This window comes from Staurois parvus, unplaced genomic scaffold (assembly GCF_062004578.1).
Source record: "Staurois parvus isolate SC_StPar_1 unplaced genomic scaffold, SC_StPar_1.0 ptg000692l, whole genome shotgun sequence".
Taxonomy (NCBI): Eukaryota; Metazoa; Chordata; class Amphibia; order Anura; family Ranidae; genus Staurois; species Staurois parvus.
The window spans coordinates 398,846-425,529 of NW_028318488.1; the positions used below are offsets into that span (position 1 = coordinate 398,846).

A 26,684-nucleotide genomic window follows, 5' to 3' on the forward strand; every position below is an offset into this window, starting at 1 on the left:
AAGGGCATTTGGTGATTCTAAAAAAACTAGCAAATAATAATGGTGAGGCTGACATAGCAATGGTCAATGATGTAAATAGGTATGATTCAAAAACAAATCCATGGAAGTATATGCAAGAGGGACTTGGTTGCTTGAGTAAGGCTGCATTCACACCTGAGCGTAGAAATTTACTGTTGTTATATTTGAGAGTTTTTGAGGATTTTCAGAAGTGTATTACAAGTGTTTTATAAGCGAATTACAAAGTGTTTTACAGCTTCGGGTATTTTTGTTTAGCCAATAGAAAGTGATTAGTGAAAAAAAGTCAGAAAGCATGAGTAGGGAAAAAAATGTCAGTGGCCTCCACCTGTAAAATCATTCCTGTTTTGGGGGTTGTCTCATTGTTGCCCATCTAGTGCATCTGTTGTTAATTTCATTAACACAAAAGCAGCTGAAACGGATTAACAACTCCCCCCTACTTAAAGTGTTACTAAACCCACAACAGTAAAAATCAGTCTGTATATGCAGTAAAACATGCTTGTTATACTCACTTTGGAAACCAAGGGCTTAATCCTCTGCATTGTGTAAAAAACAGTTTGATCCTGACTTCTCTGCCCCTCCTCTTGTTCAAATGTCCACTGGGTTTTTAAATTTTTTATTATATAAACAAAACATGGCCCACAGCTTTGAAAAAAAAAGCTTTTTTTACTTTCTGCTATAAAACATATCCACTAAAAAAAAATGTAAAAATCGCATTACTTCATAAGTGTAGGTCAAAATGTATTGTCTTTGGTAAAATAAAAATCCCAATAAGTGTATATTGATTGATTTGTGTGAAAAATAATTAACTATGGTATATATACTGGCATTTTTTTGTTTTATATTTGTAATGGCAGTAACCAGCGATTTATAGTGGGACTATGACAGTGTGGCGGGCAATCTGACACTAACGGATGCTGGCTGGGAGGTACAATAACTGACTGACACTGAAATCCCCATTGGCACTAATACAGTGATCAGTGATAATACTATACACTGTCACTGTACTAATGTCACTGGCTGTCCAGTCACAGAAGGAGTTGACCAGGAGGGGGAACCTCAATAGCCACTGCCGACATACAGGTACATGATTATACCTGCATGAACCACCTGCCCGCAGTAAAATGCAGGCAGGTGGTTGGCAAGTGGATAATCTTGAAGTCTATTGATTGCCACAGGTCATTCCCTTCTGTGTTTATGATCAAGCTCTCTGCTTTGCTACAAAACTGAGGTTTGCTGGTAGTAGGAAGGGTTTATCCTGGGCTGGCCTACAGTTTCCTTTGTTCAATCCTCATGTAGGTGCTAGCAGAACATATTCGGAACATAATCAAGTGGAAGGTATTTTTGCCGCCTGCATTGGAGTAAGAAACTGGGTGCATATGTAAGGGGATCGGAAGATGCCCTTTCTAGAGACACTGTCACTTTTCCCTGCATAGAAAAGGTGACAGTGCCACTTTAATGATCTAACTGGGAAAATTCACCTAAATTGTGCAAAATTTCCACAAGCAGTAAAGCATTAGATAGTTGATGCAATTGTAAATTTTATTACAAATATAAAGAGTTCATTGATTTTCTAGGTGTTCACATCTTTTCATAATTTAATACATGACCACATGTGCTGCAAGTCTTTTTGTACAAATCCTCTTCAATATGTTCCTCTGGACCATACTCATGTTGGTGACCAGCAGTGTCTTTCCTCCATAAGCTACTGCGGACAGCACGGCGCAATTCTAGGGCAGGAAAACAATTGTGTAAAGGTACTTATACAGCCACAATGTGCATAAAATGGAAATAAATGCAGTCTAGATGAGCCTCCATATCTTTTAAGTATAAGTAGAAAACCATATTTCTCTAATTTACACTGAGATTTTGCCTAAAACACAACCTGAATTAGGATATCTGAAGGACAACATGGCATGATTTTTGTTCCCCAACAGATGAAAGTTCCATTTTTCGCAGTTTTAAAAAGCTGTGAAAATAAGCAAAATTAGCAAGTTGTGAGCAATTTAAAGTAGAATTCTGGGATTATCTAACTAATCCTGAAAATACTCCCTCCCAACTTCTAACACCTGTGTAAAAAGATCTGTACTACCATTCTTCTCTTTACTGTCCCTATTTCTTCTTCGTTTAACCTAGTCAATAATCTGGCTAAGCCATTTAGAAACATATGTATGCAAGGTGTGAGCTATGTCAACAACGTTACCATGGACTACCACAGATTGAGCAGAGGTTAGATCTCTTTTTCATTAGGCACCCTACTATTTTATTATATCTTTATTAATTTTTTATAATACAAATCCATTTCATACCATCATCATACTATACAAAAATCTATATTTAGTGTCATCCCCTATCCCCACCCTTACTCCCCCCTACTCTTATCATTAAAATCCTTCCGTTCACTTCTAGTTCTTCATTTTGTTAATCTAATTTACTACTTCCCCTCCTAATCTTTTCCTCTTTCTTTTCAATCTTTTCCAAATTCTTATTTATTTTCCTTTACTTAGATTTCTAGAAGTGGTTGGAGTGTAGGAGAATAAGTTTGTTTTTTTTAAATTATACCATCCTTCTCAGGCCTTCTTAAATTTTTCCATTTTGTCCTCATCAATATGGTATAATTCCTCCATCCTATGTACAGTATCTTACAGAAGTGAGTACACCCCTCACATTTTTGTCAATATTTTATTCTATATTTTCATGTGACAACACTGAAGAAATGACACTTTGCTACAATGTAAAGTAGTGAGTGTACAGCTTGTATAACAGTGTAAATTTGCTGTCCCCTCAAAATAACTCAACACACAGCTATTAGTGTCTAAACCGCTGGCAACAAAAGTGAGTACACCCCTAAGTGAAAATGTCCAAATTGGGCCCAAAGTGTCAATATTTTGTGTGGCCACCATTATTTTCCAGCACTGCCTTAACCCACTTGGGCATGGAGTTCACCAGAGCTTCACAGGTTGCCACTGGAGTCCTCTTCCACTCCTCCATGACGACATCACAGAACAGGTGGATGTTAGAGACCTTACGCTGCTCCACCTCCCGTTTGAGGAGACTCCGCCTCTATGATATTCGACTTCCAGCTCTGCTCAGTCCACGTGTTGCAGGAAGGATTCCCAAACATCATACTTATGAGCATCCATACCATTGCTTGACTAAAGAGGAATAGAGGAAGGAGGAGGAGAGTGTATAGACGGTGGTGGAGTCATTTCTGGCCTGGAGAAATCGTGTAGGATCCAGGGTGATCCAAGAGGCTTATTCGGCCCCTGTGGGTCGCAGGGGGAAGGTGAGCGGGCATGCCTGCCATATAGCAGCACTTCTCACTACCTGCACTGGCACAGGAGCACATTGTGTGATCAATGCATCGTGTGGATTTTTGAGACACAACTTGACACCGAATATAGTGGACTTTTTATCACCGTTGTTTATATAAGTCACCTATCTGATGATGCATAACCCTGTACAGGGAACCACTGTGTGACAATGATGATATGATCACTTGTTTATGATCACTTGGATATTTATAAGTCTATTCTATATTGCACGCATCACTTATATATGTCACAATTGCAATCTTTTGGATGTCAGTATTGTGATATGTTTATAACCATACTCATGAGTCATTACAGCGCTACATCATTTATATATTAGATTTATATGTTGAACTTCCAGTGACCAGTATGAGAGAGTGAGAGCGATAACACAAAATTTAACACACCTGAGACCTTGTAACACTAACGAGTCACAAGACACCAGGGAGGGAAAATGACTAATTGGTCCCAATTTGGACATTTTAACTTATAGGTGTGCTCACTTTTGTTGCCAGCGGTTTAGACATTAATGATGTGTGTGAGTTATTTTGAGGGGACAGCAAATTTACACTGTTATACAAGCTGTACACTCACTACTTCACATTGTAGCAAAGTGTCATTTCTTCAGTGTTGTCACATGAAAAGATATAATAAAATATTTACAAAATACTCACTTCTGTGAGATACTGTATATACTCAACTCTGTTCAACCAGTCTTTTATTTTGGGGGTTCTGGTGTTTGCCAATATTTAGGAATAAGGCTTTTGGCCGCATTTAAAAAATGAAACAATATCATATTTTTCCAGTGAGGAACAGAAGTATTTGAACACCCTGCGATTTTGCAAGTTCTCCCACTTAGAAATCATGGAGGGGTCTGAAATTCACATTGTAGGTGCATTCCCACTCTGAGAGACAGAATTTTTTAAAAAAATTCAGGAAATCACATTGTATGATTTGTAAAGAATTTATTTGTCTTGCACTGCTGAACATAAGTATTTGAACACCTAAGAAACAGCAAGAATTCTGGCTCTCAAAGACCTGTTACTGTGCCTTTAAAAAGTCCAGCTCTACTCCACTCATTATTCTAACTTTGTAGCACCTGTCTGAGCTCTTTAAAGACACCTGTCCACCCCACAGTCAGTCAGACACCAACTGCTACCACAGGCAAGACCAAAGAGCTGTCAAAAGACACCAGAGACAAAATTGTGGACCTCCACAAGGCTGGAAAGGGTTACGGGGCAATTGCCAAGCAGCTTGGTAAAAACAGATCAACTGTTGGAGCAATTGTTAGAAAATGGAAGAGGCTGCAGATGACTGTCAGTCTCCCTCAGACTGGGGCTCCATGCAAGATCTCACCTCGTGGGGTATCACTGATGATAAGAAAGGTGAGGAATCAGCCCAGAACTACAAGGGAGGAGCTGGTCAATGACATGAAGAGAGCTGGGACCACAGTTTCAAAGGTCACTGTCGGTAGAACACTACGCCGTCATGGTTTCAAATCATGCATTGCACAGAAGGTTCCCCTGCTCAAGTCATCACATGTCCAGGCCTGTCTGAAGTTTGCCAATGACCATCTGGATCCAGAGGAGGCATGGGAGAAAGTCATGTGGTCAGATGAGACAAAAGTAGAACTTTTTGGTCTAAACTTCACTCATAGTGCTTGGAGGAAAAAGGATGAGTTGCATCCCAAGAACACCATCCCTATTGTGAAGCACGGGGTGGTAACATCATGCTTTGGGGGTGCTTTTCTGCGAAGGGGACAGGACGACTGCACTGTATTAAGGAGAGGATGAATGGGGCCATTTATTGTGAGATTTTGAGCAACAACCTCCTTCCCTCAGTAAGAGCATTGAAGATGGGTCGTGGCTGGGTCTTCCAACATGACAACGACCTGAAGCACACAGCCAGGATAACCAAGGAGTGGCTCCGTAAGAAGCATATCAAGGTTCTGAAGTGGCCTAGCCAGTCTCCACACCTAAATCCAATAGAACATCTTTGGAGGGAGCTGAAACTCCGTGTTGCTCAGTGACAGCCCCGAAACCTGACAGATCTAGAGGAGATCTGTGTGGAGGAGTGGGCCAAAATCCCTGTTGCAGTGCGTGCAAACCTGGTCAAGAACTACAGGAAACGTTTGACCTCTGTAATTGCAAACAAAGGCTTCTGTACCAAATATTAACACAGATTTTCTCAGGTGTTCAAATACTTATGTTCAGCAGTGCAAGACAAATTAATTCTTTAAAAATCAGACAATGTGATTTCCTGAATTTGTTTTTTAAATTCTGTCTCTCAGAGTGGGAATGCACGTATAAAGATTAAATGTGAATGCAGCTACAAATATCAAATGTGAATTTCAGACCCCTCCATGATTTCTAAGTGGGAGAACTTGCAAAATCGCAGGGTGTTCAAATACTTCTGTTCCTCACTGTATATTGCTTCGCCGAAAGCTCTGATTTATAAAATAGGCAAACCCACGGGTCCATCGGCACACTTATTTTCTGAACTTCTTGTATATATTGCACTCCAAAACTCCTCTATTTTGGGGCACTCCCACCAAATATGTGCCATTGTACCCTTACTCCTGCATCCCTTCCAACACTGGGGGGAGCTTTCTGGCCTTAGTTTATGCATCACATTGGGTGTAATATACCATCTTACCAAGCATTTATAATTCATTTCAACTATTCATATTCACCGCCCCATGTGTTAAAATAAACATTTTACTTTTTTGCTGCTCATTCAATTTTGTAGCAAGCTCCATTTCCCACTTCTCCAAGAACTGTGAGGGTAGCAGTCCCTCTATTTTGGTAAGAGTTCTATAAATCTTATAGGTGATGTGTTTTTGTGTTCTCTTTATACTCAACAGTTCCATTTCTTCTTCTGTTCTTAGTGGTTGTGGGAGCTTTGCAACAAAATGTCATCTTTGACCGTAATGCCACTCATCTAGTGTAGAAAATATTCCCTTCTTACTCTTCAAATCATGTAAATAACATAAAACCCCTTTATCCAGAATATCTTTTAAATGTGTATTTCTATCAAGTATCCATTTCCCTGAAATATTGTCATTCCCGGGCTGGAAAGACTTAGTTCCTGTCAACGGGATTGACAGTGAGTTAAACTTCCAGTCATTCTGCTTGTGCATTTCATCCTAAATACATTTTGTGTACTTGTATCTTCACCCCACGTGCAAAATTCCTGTGGTATCCAAATATTCTTATCTAGTGGTGCCTTACTAAGTGAACTCTCCATTTTTACCCAGCTTCTCCCCTGCGTTATTTATCCAATCTACAATTATTGATAGTAACACTGAATTATAATATCTTTTAACCTCTTCTCGTCCGGCCCATGTTGATAAACAGCCGTTCTTTCTTTATCTCCGCCCCTATTGCTATCAGTATGCCCCTTATATATGCTTTATGCGCTTCCCAGATCAGTTTCATTAGTCTTAAAATATTGATCTATTTCCTGTTTTACTCTACTTTCCATTTCTGGGTCTTGTAAGATGGTCTCATTTAATCGCCACATATTTATTCTATTCTGTTCCCTTCCAAACCGTCTCATTGTGACAGGGGCATGATCCGATATTGACATTACATCTATATTAGTTTTCACCAGGGACTCCCAAGAGTCTATGTTTGATCAATATATAATCCAGTCTGCGCCGCAGAGAAGGAGGTATAGTCTCTTTCCTTGGGGTGTTCAACCTTCCAAGCATCTATCAGCTGGCATTGATGTAACTTTTTTTTAATAGTTTTTAGGCTCCTATCTCCCTCTCTCCTGGCACACGAGCAGGCATCCATCTTTGGGTCCATGCAAAAGTTTAGATCACCTGCCACAATCACACTACCCTTTTTAAAATCTGTAAGTTTTGCCAATATTCCTTCCAAGAATACCGTAAAATTTTTATTAGGGCATTATATGTTTACTAATGTACACTCTTTTCTCTGCAAATGTCCTTTTAACAATAAGTAGCGGCCTGCTGGATCTACCATCTTTTCATCCAGAAGGAATTTTTGCCCGTTTTATTGGGGAGTCCGCATAATACCAAGTTGGTAAAAATTTTGAGTATAACTTAATATTTAAATCCTGGGATATACAGTATGTGTCTCCTGGAGAAAAAACACTTCTGTTGATCGTTGATATATTTCCCTTAAAAGCTTATGTCTTTTTGTTAGAGTATTTATTCCTTTTACATTATATGTTATAAAATTGATCATATTATTTCCTCCCATTTTAACTGCTTTCTTCTATATATACTTTGTAGGTACAGAAATAAATGAAATGTTGAAGTAAGATTGCATTCCCTTTCCTCCCCTCCCCCCAAAGCCCCATTGACCTACTTTTGGTCCTTGAATCCACTGTGACCCACTGTCACAGTTGACTCCTTCTGGGTAAAACTCTGAGCAAGTACGCCCCTTCAGACCTCGATCTCTCATATTTAGGTCTGAATTTGGTGACATGATTAGTCTCCCTATTGTCCGCCGTGGTGCTCTTCTTCTTTCCCCACATGCCTGTTCTTACAAATTCTCTTGCCTGTCTAATACTCTCTTCCCGAATCTTAAGGTCCCGTTTAACCTGCCTTCGGAGGAGAGAGGTCTCACCTCTGAGACAGTACCAGACCGGTTGGAAGGGCATGGCGGTGCATGGTAGAGCGAGGAGGATTAAAAAAAAGAAAGAAAACATACTAAAAGGAGTAAGGGACTCCCCATTTGGGTCCTTTGCTCCCCCCCCCCCCCACTACTCTCACCACCTCTCTACACCACCATCTCCCTTCTCCAGCTCTTTTTTATAACCCTTATCATTTCTCCTCAGCTACTCTTATATTCTCTTGCTCTCCACCAAGCCATCCCTTAATATTTAGGGTCTGTAGCTCTAGTTTTTGCAAAAGTCTTTTAGATCCTCTGGAAATTATCACCGATTTCCCCTCCTTCCACCCAATTAAGCATGCCGCGAATCCCCAATTATAGCAGATATTTTTATTTCTCATCTGGTCCAGCTATGGTTTCAATGACCACCTTCTAGCGTGTCTCTCTGATGCTATGTCCGCAAAGATTTGCACTTTCGTCCCACCAAACTTTATGTCTGGCATCCCGCGTAGCTTTTTCCAAATAATTTCTCTGTCTACATAATGGAGGAACTTTACTATCACGTCCCAAGGGGTATCTGGAGAAATTTTTTGAGATCTTCTTATTCTTTGCACTCTCACTATCTTCAGTTGCTCTGTTTCTCTTCTTCCCTTTATTGGATTAAATAATTTTCTCATAGTGTCCCTTAGATCTTCTCCTTGAGACATCTCTGGTATTCCTCAAAATCCTCAAATTGTTCCTCCTGTCTGTTTTCCTGATCTTCAAATTTATAAGATAGCAATCTGTCCTCTTTTCATTTCCTCCATTTGCTCATCTAGTTTATCACTTGACTTGTTTCTCCATCTTCCCTTCCATCTCCTCTACTTGTGATAGAACTTGTCCTATATCGCCGTGTAACACCGCCATTTCGCTTTTTATAGTGTTTTCTAATTTTGCGAACATTTCAGTGATTTTGTGGGCATTTGTGACCTTACTTCTTGCTCTTCCGTATTTCTTTTCTCTCTCCAGCTTTGTGATTTCTTTCAGCTGATTTCCTTCCACTGCCTCAGGAGAAAGTCTCCCCTGCCCTCCAAAGCCACTTTCTTTTCCTTGAGTTTCTGAGGATAAATCCTCTGAACTTTCTCACGCACAGGCATATACTTTTTTATGTTTAAGTTCGATTGATGAGTCCTCGCTCCCCCTCCTTTGACAGATCTGCTTTTCATATTTCTCAGGATATACGGGGGGGGGGGGGGGGAGGGTTGTAATGATAAATGCGGGTTTACTTTTCAGACTAACTCAGACTCCTTAATGCACTGTCCTGTCCACCTCTCTCTGGGGCCCCCAAAAACACTAATATTTTGTCCTTGTGCCTTCCAGACTCCACAATAGCACACAGGGGTTCAAAGCTTCAAACTTTGGGGATTTATTGCCTCCCCCAGACACTCACCGCCTCCTGTGTGCTGTTCACACTGACTGTCCGGCAGTAGTTCTTAGTTTTCTTCCTTGATCGCGTTGATTCTCCTCTGGTGTTTTGGGGGCTCCCAGATCTGGTGATCCCTTTCTCAAGTCACCGTTTCATGGCTCCTGGCCGGCTCCGAGTAAGCTGTTATTGTGACACTCACTCTGCTCCTTGGCCAGCCACACTAAAGAGGAGTAGAGACCAGAGACCTTTTGGGGAAGGAATGGGGAGACTCCATCCTCCTAATTCCAGCGCTTGGTTCCCAGGCTCCCAGGTTTCCCAGCCCAGTCAAGCGGGTCCTCCAAATCCTCCTCTCCTCCACCGGGTCTCTCTCCCCCTGCTGTCAGCTGTCCTCCTCCCGACACGCACCACCGTATGGCTCCCTCCACTCTCCGGGGCCACCAGCTGTGCAGAACTCTCCACCTCTCGGGCAACACTGGCGGACAGCACAGACAGGCATGCGGTGGCTTCAGGTGAGCACCATCCAGAGCTCCTAAGCCATACCATCACAAGACGCCATGCTCTGGCTCCTCTCCCCACCCTTAGGCACACTACTGACTTAAGCTACATCAAATCCACTGAAAGATCCCATTGCTACCTACGTAACAAGATCATCTGCCTTAGACTAGTAATACACTGTACCGCCTACAGCCTCTGTACTGTACGCCTGCTCGCACCCTTAGTTTTTTTCTATTTGTTCTTACTTTAGATGTACATCTTGCATTGTACACTTTGTTGATGTTCTGACATATCCCACATTGGTTTCTTAATAACTCTCCCACCAGAGGATTTACCCCCCTTTCTGACCAGGCCATTTTTTGCGATACGGTGATGCGTTACTTTAACTGACAATTGCAATGCTGCACCTAAATGAAATTTATGTCCTTTTTTCCCACAAATAGAGCTTTCTTTCAGTGGTATTTGATCGCCTCTGCTTTTTTTATTTTTTGCGCTACAAACAAAAAAAAACCCAAACAATATTTTTGACTTTTTGCTATAAAACATATCCAGTAAAAAAATTTTAAAAATCTAATTTCGTCATAAATTTAGGCCAAAATGTATTCTGCTATGTGTCTTTGCTAAAAAAAAATCCCAATACATATAAATTTGATTTATGTGAACGTTATAGTGTCTACAAATGACGGTGTATATATACTGGAATTTTTTACATTTTTTTTTATACTAGTAATGGCGGTGATCAGTGACTTATAGCGGGACTGCGGCGGGCATTCTGACACTGGGGGGAACTGACTAACTGCCATTGACATCCCCAGTGCCACCAATACAGTGATAAGTGCTAATAAAAAGTACTGACAGTGTACTAATGACACTGGGCAAGAAGGGTTAACATTTGGGGCGATCAAAGGGTTAACTGTGTACTGTTTTACTATGTTGTCTGTGTGTGCTTTACTATGTAATCATGTTGCTTTGTATTGCTCTGCTATGCAAAGCAATACAAAGCAGCATGCTGGTGCTGACAGGGGAGAGGTCTGTATTGTTTACGTATATACCTCTCCCCTGTTAGTGTTCCGCTGGGTGCCGGCGGGGAATCTCCGGCTGGGAACCGATGATCAACAGCTGTAGCCGCCAATGGCAGCGCGGGTAGGGTGGTGTGTGCACGTGCCCTCTACCTGGAAATACAAAATCACGTATATATACGTGATTTTGCGCACCCTTGCCTCCCGGTAGCGATAGTTCTGCTATAGGGTGGTCGGGAAGCGGTTAAACGTTATGTTGTCTACTAGACCCTTTCTTCCCAATAAATAATTTGAACAAGAAAAAAAAAAGGTCTGTATACTTACCTATTTTCAGTCTGCTGTGATCTGCTCCCCCTGTGTCAGCAGCGGCTGTGCGGGAGAAAAGGGAGCGCCGACAATGGACAGGCCATAGTAAGCTTATGGGTAACATCACTGCTCCCAGCTATTGGCAGCTGTCGTCAAGCGCTCTTTCCTCTCCCCTGCAGCCGTCACTGAATGAGATTAGGGAAAGCATGTAACTGGACCAGAGTGGACTGAAAATAGGTAAGTACAGATCTATCTATCATACAGAGGTTATTCAGAATATGTGTTAGGAGCTGGAGGGGGGGGGACATTTTAGGATTATCCTGGAAATTCTACTTTAAGAGAGATTTTTATAGCCATACTATTCTATGGTGTTTACAGAGACCCAATTTAGCCATTTAATGTCACATTGAGAAATGTGTATCCCTTTAGACCATTCCTGATGATGGAACTTGCTTTGGGAAGAATTCTTGGGCCGGTATAGATTTTTGCAATTGTTTTTTCCCATGACAAGCTGCTGCTTGCAGGATTAAATATGAATGAGATGTGAACTGCTCTGGGGTAGTTGATACCGAGCCACCTGCTGTTAACAAGTTACCTGCTTCTTAATAAACTTTTAAAGATGGCCTTTAAGCGGAACACAGGTGATAGGAAAAGGCATTGGTGCTCATGCCTAAAGACCTTCTAAATATGACTATTGTGTGAAATAAATAGTCATTAAAATTCAGTCAATTCTGAACAACCTGGGATAACAACTCTGCTGTAGCAGGACCTGGATTGGATATTTCTCATTATTGTTCATTAGGAAGTAGCCAAGTATGAAAAACTAGGTCTTCAAACATACAGTATAACTTCTAGATAGGTCTTAAACATGAAGATGTTCATATTCTCCATATTTCTGTGTACTTATTACAATGATAAGTTATAGTTCTCCTATAAATAATGGTTTACCAACCTAGTACGACTGTTCATTTTACCTTTTACTTTTTTGTCAAACCGCTTTTGTTTCATTTTAGTCCTGGAATCTAGTTGTGCTTCTTTAGCTTCTTCGAGAGCTTCCTCGGTGCCCCATACTTCTAAAGAACGTTTAACTATCTAAAATAATAAGCACATTGACTATTAGAGGAAAAAAAGAAAGAAATATGAAACAACTGAAAAATACTTTGGGGGTAGGGGGGTTGTTGTCTACTATTTTGGACTGTCTACTAATTTAATAATTTTGCTCTGTAGGTTTACACAAGTAATCTGGACAATCCTAAGCAAAAACAAACGTAAGAAAAACTTGTTAGAAAATTATTTATACCTGCAATTTTAGGTACAGCTTCATATCACCCCAATGAGAATTGTGAGGGTTTTTCTTCAAAATAAATTTCAACACAGGTTCCCTTTTATCAATATCACAGTCTTTCAGCAGATACTCCTTTTTGGCTGCAGTCCGTGTTATGAGCTTGTGCTTTTCTTCTGAATCTCTAAAGAATTATTATTATAATTACAATACAATTTAATACAGTATGAAACAGAGCTTACAATCTAAAAGGGAGGGTCAATTGATGCAAAAAGTAATAACTGTGGGGGATGAGCTAATGGAGAATATAAAGTACAGATATTAAGTGAAGGGCAGGAAAGAGATAGGAGACAGTCGGAATCATTATTATTAATTAAAAAAAAACAAACAATTTAGGCAAATCATGGTTTAGATGGAGACAATGTTTAGTGTCTGATCAACTGGATGGTGAGAATGCAAATATGCAGTTCTAAACAAAGCGATTCTAAAGGTTTATTTTTTTTTTCCTTTGGAAAATAACAAACATGTCTATACTTACCTGCTCTGTGTAGTGGTTTTGCACAGAGCAGCCTGGATCTTCCTCTTCTCAGGTCTCCTGGCTCCTCGTTTCTGTTGGGTGCCCCCACAGGAAGCAGCTTGCTATGGGGGCACCCGCTGGTCCGTGTGTCCATTCACACACGAAGCCGTGGCTTGGCCCGCCCCCTCTCTCTCCTCATTGGCTGACTGGCTGTGATTGACAGCAGTGGGAGCCAATGGCTCCCGCTTTCTGTATCAGCCAATGAAGATGCAGAGACCTAGGACAGCCAAGGCTGTTGTTCACATCGCTGGATCGCGATAAGGCTCAGGTAAGTATTAAGGGGCTGGGGGCACTGCTGCACACAGAAGACCTTGAGCCTTTACAACCACTTTAAAGTGTAACTGTACCAAAGTTATGGTATGGGTATATTATCATATCATACCACCAGTCCAGGCTTATACTGACCTCTCCCCAATCCAGCAAGATATCACTCACTAGACTACACAGCCACTTGTCAGGTTTTTCCTGGCTGGGCTCAAACATGTGCTTTACATGCTCATTCAGTCCTAGAGACTTCCAAACACTTGGGGCATGTAGAACACATACAGTTAGGTCCATATATATTTGGACACAGGCACAATTTTAGATTTTTTTTCAGGTATTTACCAAAACATATTCAAGCTATAGCGATATAATGGATATGGGCTAAAAGTGCACACTCTCAGGTTTAATTTGAGGGTATGTACATCCAACTTGGAGGAAGGGTTTAGGAATTACAGCTCTTAAGATTAGCCATCCCTTTTTCAAGGGTCCAAAAGTAATTGGACAATTAAATATAATCATAAATAAAATGTTAATTTTTAATATTTTGTTGAGAATACTTTACTGGCAATGACTGACTGAAGTCTGGAACCCATGGACATTACCAAAGACTGGATTTCCTCCTTTCTGATGCTTTGCCAGGGTCTAACTGCAGCTGTCTTCAGTTGTTCTTTGTGGGTCTTTCTGCCTTTAGTTTTGCCTTCAGCAAGTGAAATGCATGCTCAATTGGGTTGAGATCAGGTGATTGACTCGGCCATTGCAAAATATTCCACTTCTTTTCCTTCAAAAGCTCCTGGGTTGCTTTTGCAGTTTGTTTTGGATCATTGTCCATCTGTACTGTGAAGCGCCATCCAATCAACTTTTCTGCATTTGGCTGAATCTGGGCTGACAGTATATCTCTAAACACTGCAGAATTAATCTGGCTGCTTCTATCTTCTGTCACATCATCAATAAACACCAATGACCCAGTGCCACTGGAAGCCATGTATGCCCATGCCATCACACTGCCTCCACCATGTTTTACAGATGACGTTGTGTGCTTTGGATCCTGAGCTGTTCCAAGCTTTCTCCACACTTTTTTCTTCCCGTCATTCTGGTATAGATTAATCTTAGTTTAATCCATCCAAAGAATGCTTTTCCAGAACTGGTCTGGCTTTTTTAGATGCTTTTGGCAAAGTCTAATCTGGCTTTTCTATTCTTCAGGCTTATGAATGGTTTGCACCTTATGGTGAACCATAATTTCAAATCTGCATTTGCTCTCGTGAAGTCTTCTCTTGATTGTAGACTTTGACAATGATATGCCCACCTCCTGGAGAGTGTCCTTCACTTGTCTGGATGTTGTGAATGGGTTTTAATTTACCATACAGAGCATCCTGCGATCATCCACGACTGCTGTCTTCTGTGGATATCCATGCCTTTTTATGTTGCTGAGCTCACTAGTGCATTCTTTCCTTGGAATTTACCAAACTGTTGATTTGGCCACTCCTAGTGTTGCTGCTATCTCTCTGATGGATTTGTTTCACTTTTGAAGCCTTACAATGGCCTGTTTCATTTAAATGGACAGCTCTTTTGAACGCATGGTATGGTTCACAATAGATTCCAAATGCAAATACCACAGTTAGAATCAACTCCAGACCTTTTACCTGGTTAATTGATGAAGAAATAACGAAGGAGTAGCCCACACCTGGCCATGAAACAGCTTTTGATTCAATTGTCCGATTACTTTTGGTCTCTTGAAAAAGGGGGGGTGGCTACTCTTAAAAGCTGTAATTCCTAAACCCTTCCTCCAATTTGGATGTACAGTTGTGTTCAAAATAATAGCAGTGTGTTGAAAAAAGTGAATAAACCTCAAAATCCTTCTAATAGCTTTTATTTCCATACACACAAATGCATTGGGAACACTACACATTCTATTCCAAATCAAAACATGAAGAAAAATATATCAAATTTGTGTTGTTCCTCTAAAAAAATTGAAGAAAAGTGAATATTAGACTGTTCAAAAAAATAGCAGTGTTTGTATTCTTCTTTACAAATTCAAACATTCACTATATAAACTGAAAAATGTTTGAAGATTTTGCTTTCCTTTGAATCACTTAATGAATATATAGTTGTATAAGCACTGTTTCTGAGAACTGCTGTACATCTGTGTTGCATGGAGTCAACCAACTTCTGGCACCTGTGAACAGGTATTCCAGCCCAGGATGATTGGACTACATTCCACAGTTCTTCTCTATTTCTTGGTTTTGCCTCAGAAACTGCATTTTTGATGTCACCCCACAAGTTTTCTATTGGATTATGATCCGGGGATTGGGCTGGCCACTCCATAACGTCAATCTTGTTGGTCTGGAACCAAGATGTTGCACGTTTACTGGTGTGTTTGGGGTCGTTGTCTTGTTGGAACACCCATTTCAAGGGCATTTCCTCTTCAGCATAAGGCAGCATGACCTCTTCAAGTATTCTGATGTATTCAAACTGATCCATGATCCCTGGTATGCGATAAATAGGCCCAACACCGTAGTATGAGAAACATCCCCATATCATGATGCTTGCACCACCATGCTTCACTGTCTTCACAGTGTACTGTGGCTTGAATTCAGTGTTTGGGGGTCGTCTGACAAACTGTCTCCGGCTACTAGACCCAAAAAGAACAATCTTACTTTCATCAGTCCACAAAACGTTGCGCTATTTCTCTTTAGGCCAGTCAATGTGCTCTTTGGCAAATTGTAACCTCTTCAGCACATGTCTTTTTTTCAACAGTGGGACTTTGCGGGGGCTTCTTGCAGATAGCTTGGCTTCACATGGCGTCTTCTAATTGTAACAGTATTTACAGATAACTTTAGACCTTCTTTGATCTTCCAGGAGCTGATTGTTGGCTGAGTCCTTGCCATTTTGGCTATTCTTCTATCCATTTGAATGGTAGTTTTTCACTTTCTTCCACGTCTTTCAGATTATGGTTGCCATTTTAAAGCATTTCATTGCGATCATTTTAGCTGAGCAGCCTATCATTTTCTGCACGTCTTTATATGTTTTCCCCTCTCCAATCAACTTTTTAATCAAGGTACGCTGTTCTTCTGAACAATGTCTGGAACGACCCATTTTCCTCAGAATTTCAGAGAGAAATGCACTGTAACCAGCATGTACAACATTTGCTGCCTTCCTTCCTTAAATAAGGGCAATAATTGCCACCCTGTTTTTCAAAGAATGAATGACCTCACTAATAGAACTCCACACTGCTATTATTTTGAACATGTCCCTTTCAATTACTGATTGAATTACACAGAATCAGCAGCATGCATGTCATGACTGTTGGGTCTGCTGGATTTCTATTACTCTACTACACCTGCTAGTAAATTATTTGCCATGTAGAAATATCATTTCTACCAAAAACAGTGATTGATCAGGTTAGTGATGTCTGACTGCTATTATTTTGAACACAACTGTAGATACCCTCAAATTAAACCTGAGCGTATGCACTTTCAGCCCATATCCATTTAACTACAGCTTGAATATGTTTTGATAAATACCTGAAAGAAACTAAAATTGTGCCTGTGTCCAAATATATATGGACCTAATTGTGTGTGTACATATATATATATATACACACACACACACACACTCACACACATATATATACAGTGAAGGAAATAAGTATTTGATGCTGATTTTGAATATTTGCCCACTCACAAAGAAATGATCAATATAAAAATTGAATGGTAGGTGTATTGTAACACTGAGAGGCAGAATAGCAACAAAAAATTCAAAAGAAATGCATGTCTAACAAATTATGCACTGATTCGTATGTTCATGAGGGAAATAAGTATTTAATCCCCTTCACAAAACATGACTTAGTACTTGGTGGCAAATCCCTTGTTGGCAATCACAGAGGTCAGACGTTTCCTGTAGTTGGCCACCAGGTTTGCACACATCTCAGGAGGGATTTTGGCCCACTCCTCTTGGCAGATCCTCTCCAAGTCATTAAGGTTTGGTGGCTTGAACTTTCAGCTCCCTTCACAGATTTTCAGTCGGATTAAGGTCTGGAGACTGGCTAGGCCACTCCAGGACCGTAATGTGCTTCTTCATGAACCACTCCTTTGTTTCCTTGGCCGTGTGTTTTGGGTCATTGTCATGCTGGAACACCCATCCACGACCCATTTTCAATGCCCTGGCTGAGGAAAGAAGGTTCTCACCCAAGATTTGACGGTACATTGCCCCATCCACTGCGGGGCAGTTGTCCTATCCCCTTAGCAGAAATCACCCCCAAAAGCAGAATGTTTCTACCACCATGTTTCACAGTTGGGATGGTGTTCTTGGGTTCATAGGCAGCATTCCTCCTTCTCCAAACACGGCGAGTTGAGTTGATGCCAAAGAGCTCGATTTTGGTCTCATCTGACACAACACTTTCAACCAGTCCTCCTCTGCATCATTCAGATGTTCAGTGGCAAACTTCAGATGGGCCTGGACATGTGCTTTCTTGAGCAGAGGGACCTTGTGGGCACTGCAGGATTTCAATCCTTCTCAGCGTAGTGTGTTACCAATTGTTTTCTTGGTGGCTGTGGTCCCAGCTGCCTGGAGATCATTAACAAGATCCTCACGTGTAGTTCTGGGATGATTCCTCACTGTTCTCATGATCATTGACACTCCATGATGTGAGATCTTGCATGGTGCACCAGACCTAGGGAGACTGACAGTTGTTTTGTGTTTCTTCCATTTGCAAATGATTGCACCAACTGTTGTCACCTCCTCACCAAGCTGCTTGGCGATAGTTTTGTAGCCCAGTCCAGCCTTGTGTAGGTCTACAATCTAATCACTGACATCCTTGGACAGCTCTTTGGTCTTTGCCATGGTGGAGAGTTTGGAATCTGTTTGATTGCTCCTGTGGACAGGTGCATTTTTACAGGTAACCAAATGAGATTAGCAGCACTCCCTTTAAGAGACTGCTTCTAATCTCAGCTTGTTACCGGTATGAAATACACCTGGTAGCCAGAAACCCTGCTGAATGATAGGGGATCAAATACTTATTTCCCTCATGAACATGCAAATCAGTGCATAATTTGTTAGACATGCATTTCTTTTGACTTTTTTGTTTCTATTCTGTCTCTAAGTGTTACAATATACCTACCAATTCATTTTTAGGCTGATCATTTCTTTGTGAGTGGGCAAACGTTCAAAATCAGCAGGGGATCAAATACTTATTTCCTTCACATATATATACAGTGGGGATCGAAAGTTTGGGCACCCCAGCTAAAAGTTTGTAATAATGTGCATAAAGAAGCCAAGGAAAGATGGAAAAATCTCCAAAATGCATCAAATTACAGATTAGACATTCTTATAATATGTCAACAAAAGTTAGATTTTATTTCCATCATTTACACTTTCAAAATAACAGAAAACAAAAAAATGGCGTCTGCAAAAGTTTGGGCACCCTGCAGAATTTATAGCATGCACTGCCCCCTTTGCCAAGCTGAGACCTGCCAGTGTCATGGATTGTTCTCAATCATCGTCTGGGAAGACCAGGTGATGTCAATCTCAAAGGTTTTAAATGCCCAGACTCATCTGACCTTGCCCCAACAATCAGCACCATGGGTTCTTCTAAGCAGTTGTCTAGAAAACTGAAACTGAAAATAGTTGACGCTCACAAAGCTGGAGAAGGCTATAAGAAGATAGCAAAGCGTTTTCAGATGTCAATATCCTCTGTTCCGAATGTAATTAAGAAATGGCAGTCATCAGGAACAGTGGAAGTTAAAGCAAGACCAGGAAGACCAAGAAAAATATCAGACAGAACAGCTCGCAGGATTGTGAGAAAAACAATTCAAAACCCACGTTTGACTGTACGATCCCTCCAGAAAGATCTGGCAGACACTGGAGTTGTGGTACACTATTCCACTATAAAGAGATACTTGTACAAATATGGTCTTCATGGAAGAGTCATCAGAAGAAAACCTCTTCTATGTCCTTACCACAAAAATCATCGTTTGAACTTTGCAAATGAACATATAGACAAGCCTGATGCATTTTGGAGACAGGTTCTGTGGACCGATGAGGTTAAAATTGAACTTTTTGGCCGGAATGAGCAAAGGTACGTTTGGAGAAGAAGGGGCACAGAATTTAATGAAAAGAACCTCTGTCCAACTGTTAAGCATGGGGTTGGATCAATCATGCTTTGGGGTTGTGTTGCAGCCAGTGGCACAGGGAACATCTCATGAGTAGAAGGAAAAATGGATTCAATAAAATTTCAGCAAATTTTGGATGGTAACTTGATGCCATCTGTGAAAAAGCTGAAGTTAAAGAGAGGATGGCTTCTACAAATGGATAATGATCCTAAACACACCTCAAAATCCACGGGGGATTACATCAAGAGGCGTAAACTGAAGGTTTTGCCATGGCCTTCACAATCTCCTGACCTCAACATAATTGAAAATCTATGGATAGACCTTAAAAGAGCAGTGCGTGACAGACAGCCCAGAAATCTCAAAGAACTGGAAGACTTTTGTAAGGAAGAATGGGCAAAGATACCTCAAACAAGAATTGAAAAACTCTTGGCTGGCTACAAAAAGCGTTTACAAGCTGTGATACTTGCCAAAGGGGGCAGTACAAGATATTAACTCTGCAGGGTGCCCAAACTTTTGCAGACCCCATTTTTTTGTTTTCTGTTATTTTGAAAGTGTAAATGATGGAAATAAAATCTAACTTTTGTTGACATATTATAAGAATGTCTAATCTGTAATTTGATGCCTTTTGGAGATCTTTCCATCTTTCCTTGGCTTCTTTATACACATTAATACAAATTTTTAGCTGGGGTGCCCAAACTTTCGATCCCCACTGTATGTATATATATATATATATATATATATATATATATATATATATATACATATATATATATATACACACACACACACACACACACACCGTATTTCTCGCTCCATAAGACGCACTTTTTTTCCCTCAAAAAAGGAGGGGGGAAATGTCTGTGTGTCTTATGGAGCGAATATTGACCAGGCCTCCCCCCCTCCCCCTGTCGCCACCGCCATGTTAGAATACCGGGTCGGCCGCTCAGCTCTTCTGTGGCAGAAGAGAGGAGGAGTCCGAATCAGCAGTGAAGCAGTGCCATGCAGGGCCCAAAGCCACTGCCCCTTAAGCCCGTGCCACCCTTAGATTTGGGCCCCGATCACTGCACTGCAGAGCCGACAGGGTACGCTGAGGACATTGTTGTATCCCCAGCCAGCAGGGAGGGGGTTGGGCCAGGTCCAGGAGCTCCACTGACCACGCCCCATGCAGCCTGTATGTTCGGGAGGGAACTGCTAGTAGAAGCTGAGATATGAGTGGGAGCCCCACCCTCAGAGGATGCTGAGCCCAGCTGACCAGGTATGTCCTTCCCCCCCATAGACTGCCTGTGGACTGCTATACCAAACTGTATATATGTGCACTGCTGAAAGGTCTCTGTTCATCCCCTGTACTATGTCTGCAGTCTCTGGTCATCTCCTGTACTACATCTGCAGTCTCTGTTCATCCCCTGTACTACATCTGCAGTCTCTGTTCATCCCCTGTACTATGTCCGCAGTCTCTGGTCATCTCCTGTACTGTGTCCGCAGTCTCTGGTCATCTCCTGTAGTGTGTCTGCAGTCTCTGGTCATCTCCTATACTACGTCTGCAGTCTCTGGTCATCTCCTGTACTACGTCTGCAGTCTCTGGTCATCTCCTGTACTACGTCTGCAGTCTCTGGTCATCTCCTGTACTACGTCTGCAGTCTCTGGTCATCTCCTGTACTAGGTCTGCAGTCTCTGGTCATCTCCTGTACTACATCTGCAGTCTCTGGTCATCTCCTGTACTAGGTCTGCAGTCTCTGGTCATCTCCTGTACTACGTCTGCAGTCTCTGGTCATCTCCTGTACTACGTCTGCAGTCTCTGGTCATCTCCTGTAGTATGTCCGCAGTCTCTGGTCATCTCCTGTACTACGTCTGCAGTCTCTGGTCATCTCTTGTACTACGTCTGCAGTCTCTGGTCATCTCCTGTACTGTGTCTGCAGTCTCTGGTCATCTCCTGTAGTATGTCCGCAGTCTCTGGTCATCTCCTGTACTACGTCTGCAGTCTCTGGTCATCTCCTGTACTACGTCTGCAGTCTCTGGTCATCTCCTGTACTATGTCTGCAGTCTCTGGTCATCTCCTGTACCATGTCCGCAGTCTCTGGTCATCTCCTGTACTACGTCTGCAGTCTCTGGTCATCTCCTGTACTACGTCTGCAGTCTCTGGTCATCTCCTGTACCATGTCTGCAGTATCTGGTCATCTCCTGTACCATGTCCGCAGTCTCTGGTCATCTGTAGTACATCTGCAGTCTCTGGTCATTTCCTGTACTATGTCTCTCTTCGTTTGTTAATGACAGTAATGATGGTTATTATGTCAATAATCCTGTTCACTTTACATGGTTGAAATATTATTCTGTTATATTTTATTACATATTTTAGTACACCATTTGGTTCAAAACATTTTTTTCTTGTTTCCCTTCTCTAAAACCTAGGTGCGTCTTATGGAGCGAAAAATATGGCACACACACACGGCAAAATAAATATTGAACATGTCACCATTTTTCTCTCCTGGTCTGCCAAGAGGTCTACAACATTAAAGGAGCTGCAGGAATATCTGGCAAGTACCGGCTGTATGGTACATGTGACAGCAATGGTACATACGACCCAAAAAATGGGGACATATATATCCCATCCAGGACCCATTTCTGGCATCTTGTACAATATATACATATACTGTATATAGAATTGAATCACTAATTGACATTTCAATTTTATATATGTATATATTGTACAATTGTAATTTATCTTTTGGTTTGATGTTTTGTTTGTACTTGATTCAATAAAGCAATTTTCAATGTGGAAAAACAATTAAAGAATAAATTATCCCATAACCTGTGCTTTCCAAGCGAGACCGTAATAGCCAGGAACAGGCAGGGACGTATCTACCATGTGGCAAGCAAGGCGTTTGCCTAGAGAGGCAATTTTTAGGGGGTGGTACCGCCCCCCGAAAGAAGGGACCTGTTGAGCAGCAGCGTACAGAGCCATGCAGGGCCGCCATCAGAGGGGTCACACCGGTACTCTTATAGTGGCCCTGACAGCAGGAGGATCGATGTGGGGGAGGGCAGTTGCAGAGCGATGCTCGTGTATCTCTCCCTCCAGCAGCTGACGAGCCAGGACCAGGGAACAGCCTGGAGCAGGAAGCGAAGTGGCGGAGATGAAAGAGCCCAGAGGAGATGAGCTGTGTTGTCTTCTGTGGGATCTCCCTCCTGTCATCCATGCACTGATAGATTGTATGTTACTGCACCCTCCCCCCCTTCCTGCTGCCCGAAGATCAGCAGCCCTTGGAGGAGGGGTGGGTGGGTGTGTATGTATCATACGGTGTTGTGTGCAGTCCCATACAATCTGAGAGGAGGGGGGGAAGAGAGAGAGGGGGGGGGAATAGAGAGAGAGGGGGGAAAAGATAGGGAGGGAGAGAGGGGAGGGAGAGAGGGGGAAGGGAGAGGGGGGGGGAGGGGGGAGGGAGAGAGAGAGGGGGAGGGAGGGAGAGAGGGGGAGGGGGAGAGGGGGGAAGGGAGGGAGAGAGAGAGGGGGTGGAAGGGAGGGAGGGAGGGAGGGGGGAGATGGAGAGAGGGAGAGAGAAAGAAAGAGGGGGAAGAGAGAAAGAAAGAGGGTGCAAGAGAGAAAGAAAGAGGGGGGGAGAGGAAGAGAGAGAGAGGAGGAAGAGAGAGAGAGGGTAGAAGAGGGGAAGAGAGAGAGAGGGTAGAAGAGGGAAAGAGAGGGGGGGGGGAGACAGGGAGAGAGAGGGAGGGAGAAGAGGGGGGAGAGGGAAGAGAGGAGAGAGGGAAGAGAGAAGAGGGAGAGGGAGAAAGAGAGAAGGGGGGGAGAGAGAGGGGGAGGAAGAGAGAAGGGGAGAGAGAGGGGGAGGAAGAGAGAAGGGGAGAGAGAGGGGGAGAAAGAGAGAGAGGGAGGGAAGAGAGAGAGGGAGAGAGAGGGAGAAAGAGGGTGACGGAAGAGAGAGAGGGAGGGAAGAGAGAGGGAGGGAAAAGAGAGAGAGGGAGGGGGAGAGAGAGGGAGGAGGAGAGAGAGGGAGGAGGAGAGGGAGGGGGAGAGAGAGGGAGGGGGAGAGAGAGGGAGGAGGAGAGAGAGGGAGGAGGAGAGAGGGGGAGGGAGGGTGGGAGGGAAGAGAGAGAGGAAGAGAGAGAGGGAGGAAGGGAAGAGAGAAAGAGAGAGGGAGGGAGGGAAGAGAGAGGGAGGGAGGGGGGGAGGAAGGGAAGAGAGAGGGGGGGGGAGAGGGGTAGGGAAGAGAGAGAGGGGGAGGGAAGAGAGAGAGTGTGAGAAGGAAGAGAGACCTGTTGAGCAGCTGCGGACAGAGCCATGCAGGACCGTCTTGAAGTGGCCCTGACAGCAGGAGGATCAATGTGGGGCGGGGGGGCAGTTGCAGAGCGGTGCTTGTGTATCTCTCCCTCCAGCAGCTGACTACCCAGGGCCAGGGGACAGCCTGGAGCAGGAAGCAGGAAGAGAGAGGGGGGGATGGAGAGAGGGGAGGAGAGGAAGGGAGAGAGAGAGGGAGATAGGGCAGAGGGGCAGAGTGAGGGGAGAAGAGAGGGAGAGAGAGGGGGGAGGGAGAGAGAGGGGGGAGGGGGTGGAGAGAGAGAGGGGGAAGAGAGAAAGAAAGAGGGGGCAAGAGAGAGAGGGAAGATAGAGGGGGAGAGAGAGGGGGGAGGAGGAAGAGAGATAGGGGAGAAGAGGGAGAGAGAGGGGGGAGAGAGAGGAGGGGAGAGAGAGGGGAGGGAGGGAGGGAGAAGAGGGGAGAGAGGGGGGAGAGGGAAGAGAGAGAGAGGGAAGAGAGAGGGAAGAGAGAAGAGAGAGAGATGGAGAAAGAGAGAAGGGGAGAGAGGGAAGAGAGAAGGGAGAGAGGGAAGAGAGAAGAGAGAGAGAGGAAAAGAGAGAAGGGGAGAGAAAGAGGGAGGGAGGGAGGAAGAGAGAAGGGGAGAGAGGGGGGGAAAGAGAGGGAAGAGGGATAAAGAGAGAGGGAGGGAGAGAGAGAAAGGGAGGGAAGCAAGAGAGGAAGAGAGAGAGGGGGGAAGGGAAGAGAGAGAGGGAGGGAGGTAGGGAAGAGAGAGAGGGAGGGAAGAGAGAGGGGGAGAAAGAGAGAGGGAGGGAAGAGAGAGAGAGGGAGGGAAGAGAGAGAGAGGGGGAGGGAAGAGAGAGGGAGGGAGGGAAGAGAGAGAGAGAGAGAGAGAGAGAGAGAGAGAGAGAGAGAAGAGAGAGAGAGAGAGAGAGAGAGAGAGAGAGGGAAGAGAGAGAGAGAGAGGAGAAAGAAAGGGAGAGAGAGAAAATCATATATACATACACACACTTATTGAACTCTCTCGCTCTCTCATTGTGGGGCGGGGGCAAAATTTTTGTGTTGCCTAAGGCAGCACAAATTCTAAATACACCACTGGGAACAGGGCAACCTGTTCTCGTACAGGAACCTATTCACAGTGGGCATATCCCCAAAGGAGTCTTCAGGGACTGGGTGGCATAGGAATTGACCATGGCTCTGGAACTATAGCATCCGGCGGCTAACTCACGCAATGCACCACATACTGAGGTGAGTGTTGATCCAGTGCCCAAAGCAAACATTACAGGCCAGCCTCACTTTTGTGGGGTCTGGTTCCCAAGACAAATCCAGCAATTTGATCAAGCTGCTAATGAGCCATAAGGCAATAAACAGTCAGGTCTTCATAGAAATGTCAGTTAAAAAAACAACAAAAAAACCCCAGTGTAAATAGAAAACAATCTTCTCCAACAGAAGTCCATCACCTAAGGACACTAGCAAAAATATTGAGCCTTATGGTGTGGATGGGGTTATAGAGGTACATTGGGGGGCAGTTCCCAGCAAAGCTGTTGTCATTGTCCAGTCATCAGAAGGTAGCGGCCCATGGTCTACAAATCAATTTTTGTGTCCTGTATGATTAAGATATCAAGCTATATATGTGATTTAACATGCCTATATCTCTGGATCTACTGAGTGTACCGACTTGCATTGTTCACTGAAGGTGATCTCCACATATTTATTCATTTTATGTACAGTTTACAATGAGCTTTGTGTCAGCTTTACAAAAATTATGACTTTACAAAAATTAAGACAGAAAATTATCTAGAAAGTCGCAGCTTCACGTGCCAGAACTATGTTTAATTTCACCTTTCAGAAGAAAAATCCTGAAAATCAATATATTAAGATTAAAAATCAGAGAAATTACCTGCATGCATCACATACAGCCAATTCAAAGTGATTGCTTAAGTATGAATCCATAAAATCTTTGCCACATTCCTCACAAATTAAATAATCGAATTCCAGTACAGGACCTACAATGAGAGTAGGTAATACATTTTTCTGGTTTGGTGATGATAAATTTATTTACGTTTAACAAGCATAGGACAACCTTTCAAAATCAAATGAAGTTACATTTCAGGCTCATCAAAATGAAAAGAAAGAAAATAGGTTACGGACACCAACTTATAGCTGCTGCAGAAAAACTCTTTATTATCAAACATTCAACATAGCATAAAAAAGTATGAAAATGGCAGCCCAAAATCCCTAACCCCCAAACCTCCCCCCCAACCTAAAAAAGCTGTGGACTCCCACCCCCTGGAGAAAAAAAGGTTGTCAATATGTGCCCAAGACCCAGAAGTGGTGATAAATTATGTAGTGTAATCCACAATGGGTATGGAAAAGTTTGCCTACACCGGGTCTACCTGCAGAATATTAGTAAACACAACACTCATGTATCTATAGTCAGTGAACTTGACTCAATGGCTCATGCAGCATATGAACCTGTATCACAGTCAGGGGCAGACTGACCATTTGGAAACGCGGGCACTGCCTGAGGGCACGGGGTCAGTAGGGGGCCCCTTGAGATGCCCCTGGTACCTTTTTCATAGGCTTTTTTGAGTTTGGGCAAGGACACAGGGGTCCCATGATCCCCTATTGCCCGGGGGCCCCATGAGTTGTCAGTCCGCCCTTGATCACAGTCCTAATGTATGAACAGTATGGAGAAAGTCCCTTCACAATGCACACAGTGGGGGGGGGGTACATTGATACATCCAGTGAACTAAAAGATGTCAGTACGTATTGTAACAAAGTCCAGCTGCATATGTGTATCTGGTACAGATGCAAAAAAATCCATCTAGAACTAATAACCCAGCATTATGCAGTCCTATGGATCACTCATACTAGAGACCCTGCATTTTGCAGTCCCATAGGTAAATCATACAGGCTCACACAGACTTGTGCTGAACGTGCGGTAGATGTAATTTCAATGTACACCAGCCAATCACACTCAAAGGGAGTCTGTGGGGATAGCCCAGTTTCTACAGTGCCGCTGCTGGGTGTGAAAAGTATGCATGTAAGTAGGAAG

The 26,684-nt window shown here is 42.9% G+C and overlaps 1 protein-coding gene across 6 annotated transcripts in view; it reads right to left on the reverse strand.

Moving 5' to 3' along the window:
• Positions 1 to 1,538: 1,538 nt before the first annotated feature.
• XPA (XPA, DNA damage recognition and repair factor) overlaps positions 1,539 to 26,684 on the reverse strand; it is a 43,210-nt gene continuing 18,064 nt past the window's right edge. For all 6 annotated transcript variants that reach the window (XM_089652753.1, XM_089652751.1, XM_089652752.1 and 3 more), the window contains 4 exons: positions 25,527 to 25,632; positions 12,435 to 12,600; positions 12,109 to 12,226; positions 1,539 to 1,745 (listed from right to left, as the gene is read on the reverse strand). In XM_089652753.1, coding sequence (XP_089508879.1) covers positions 1,597 to 1,745; positions 12,109 to 12,226; positions 12,435 to 12,600; positions 25,527 to 25,632 — 539 coding nt within the window. In that variant the 3' untranslated portion in view covers positions 1,539 to 1,596. The remainder of the gene's footprint in view (positions 1,746 to 12,108; positions 12,227 to 12,434; positions 12,601 to 25,526; positions 25,633 to 26,684) is intronic.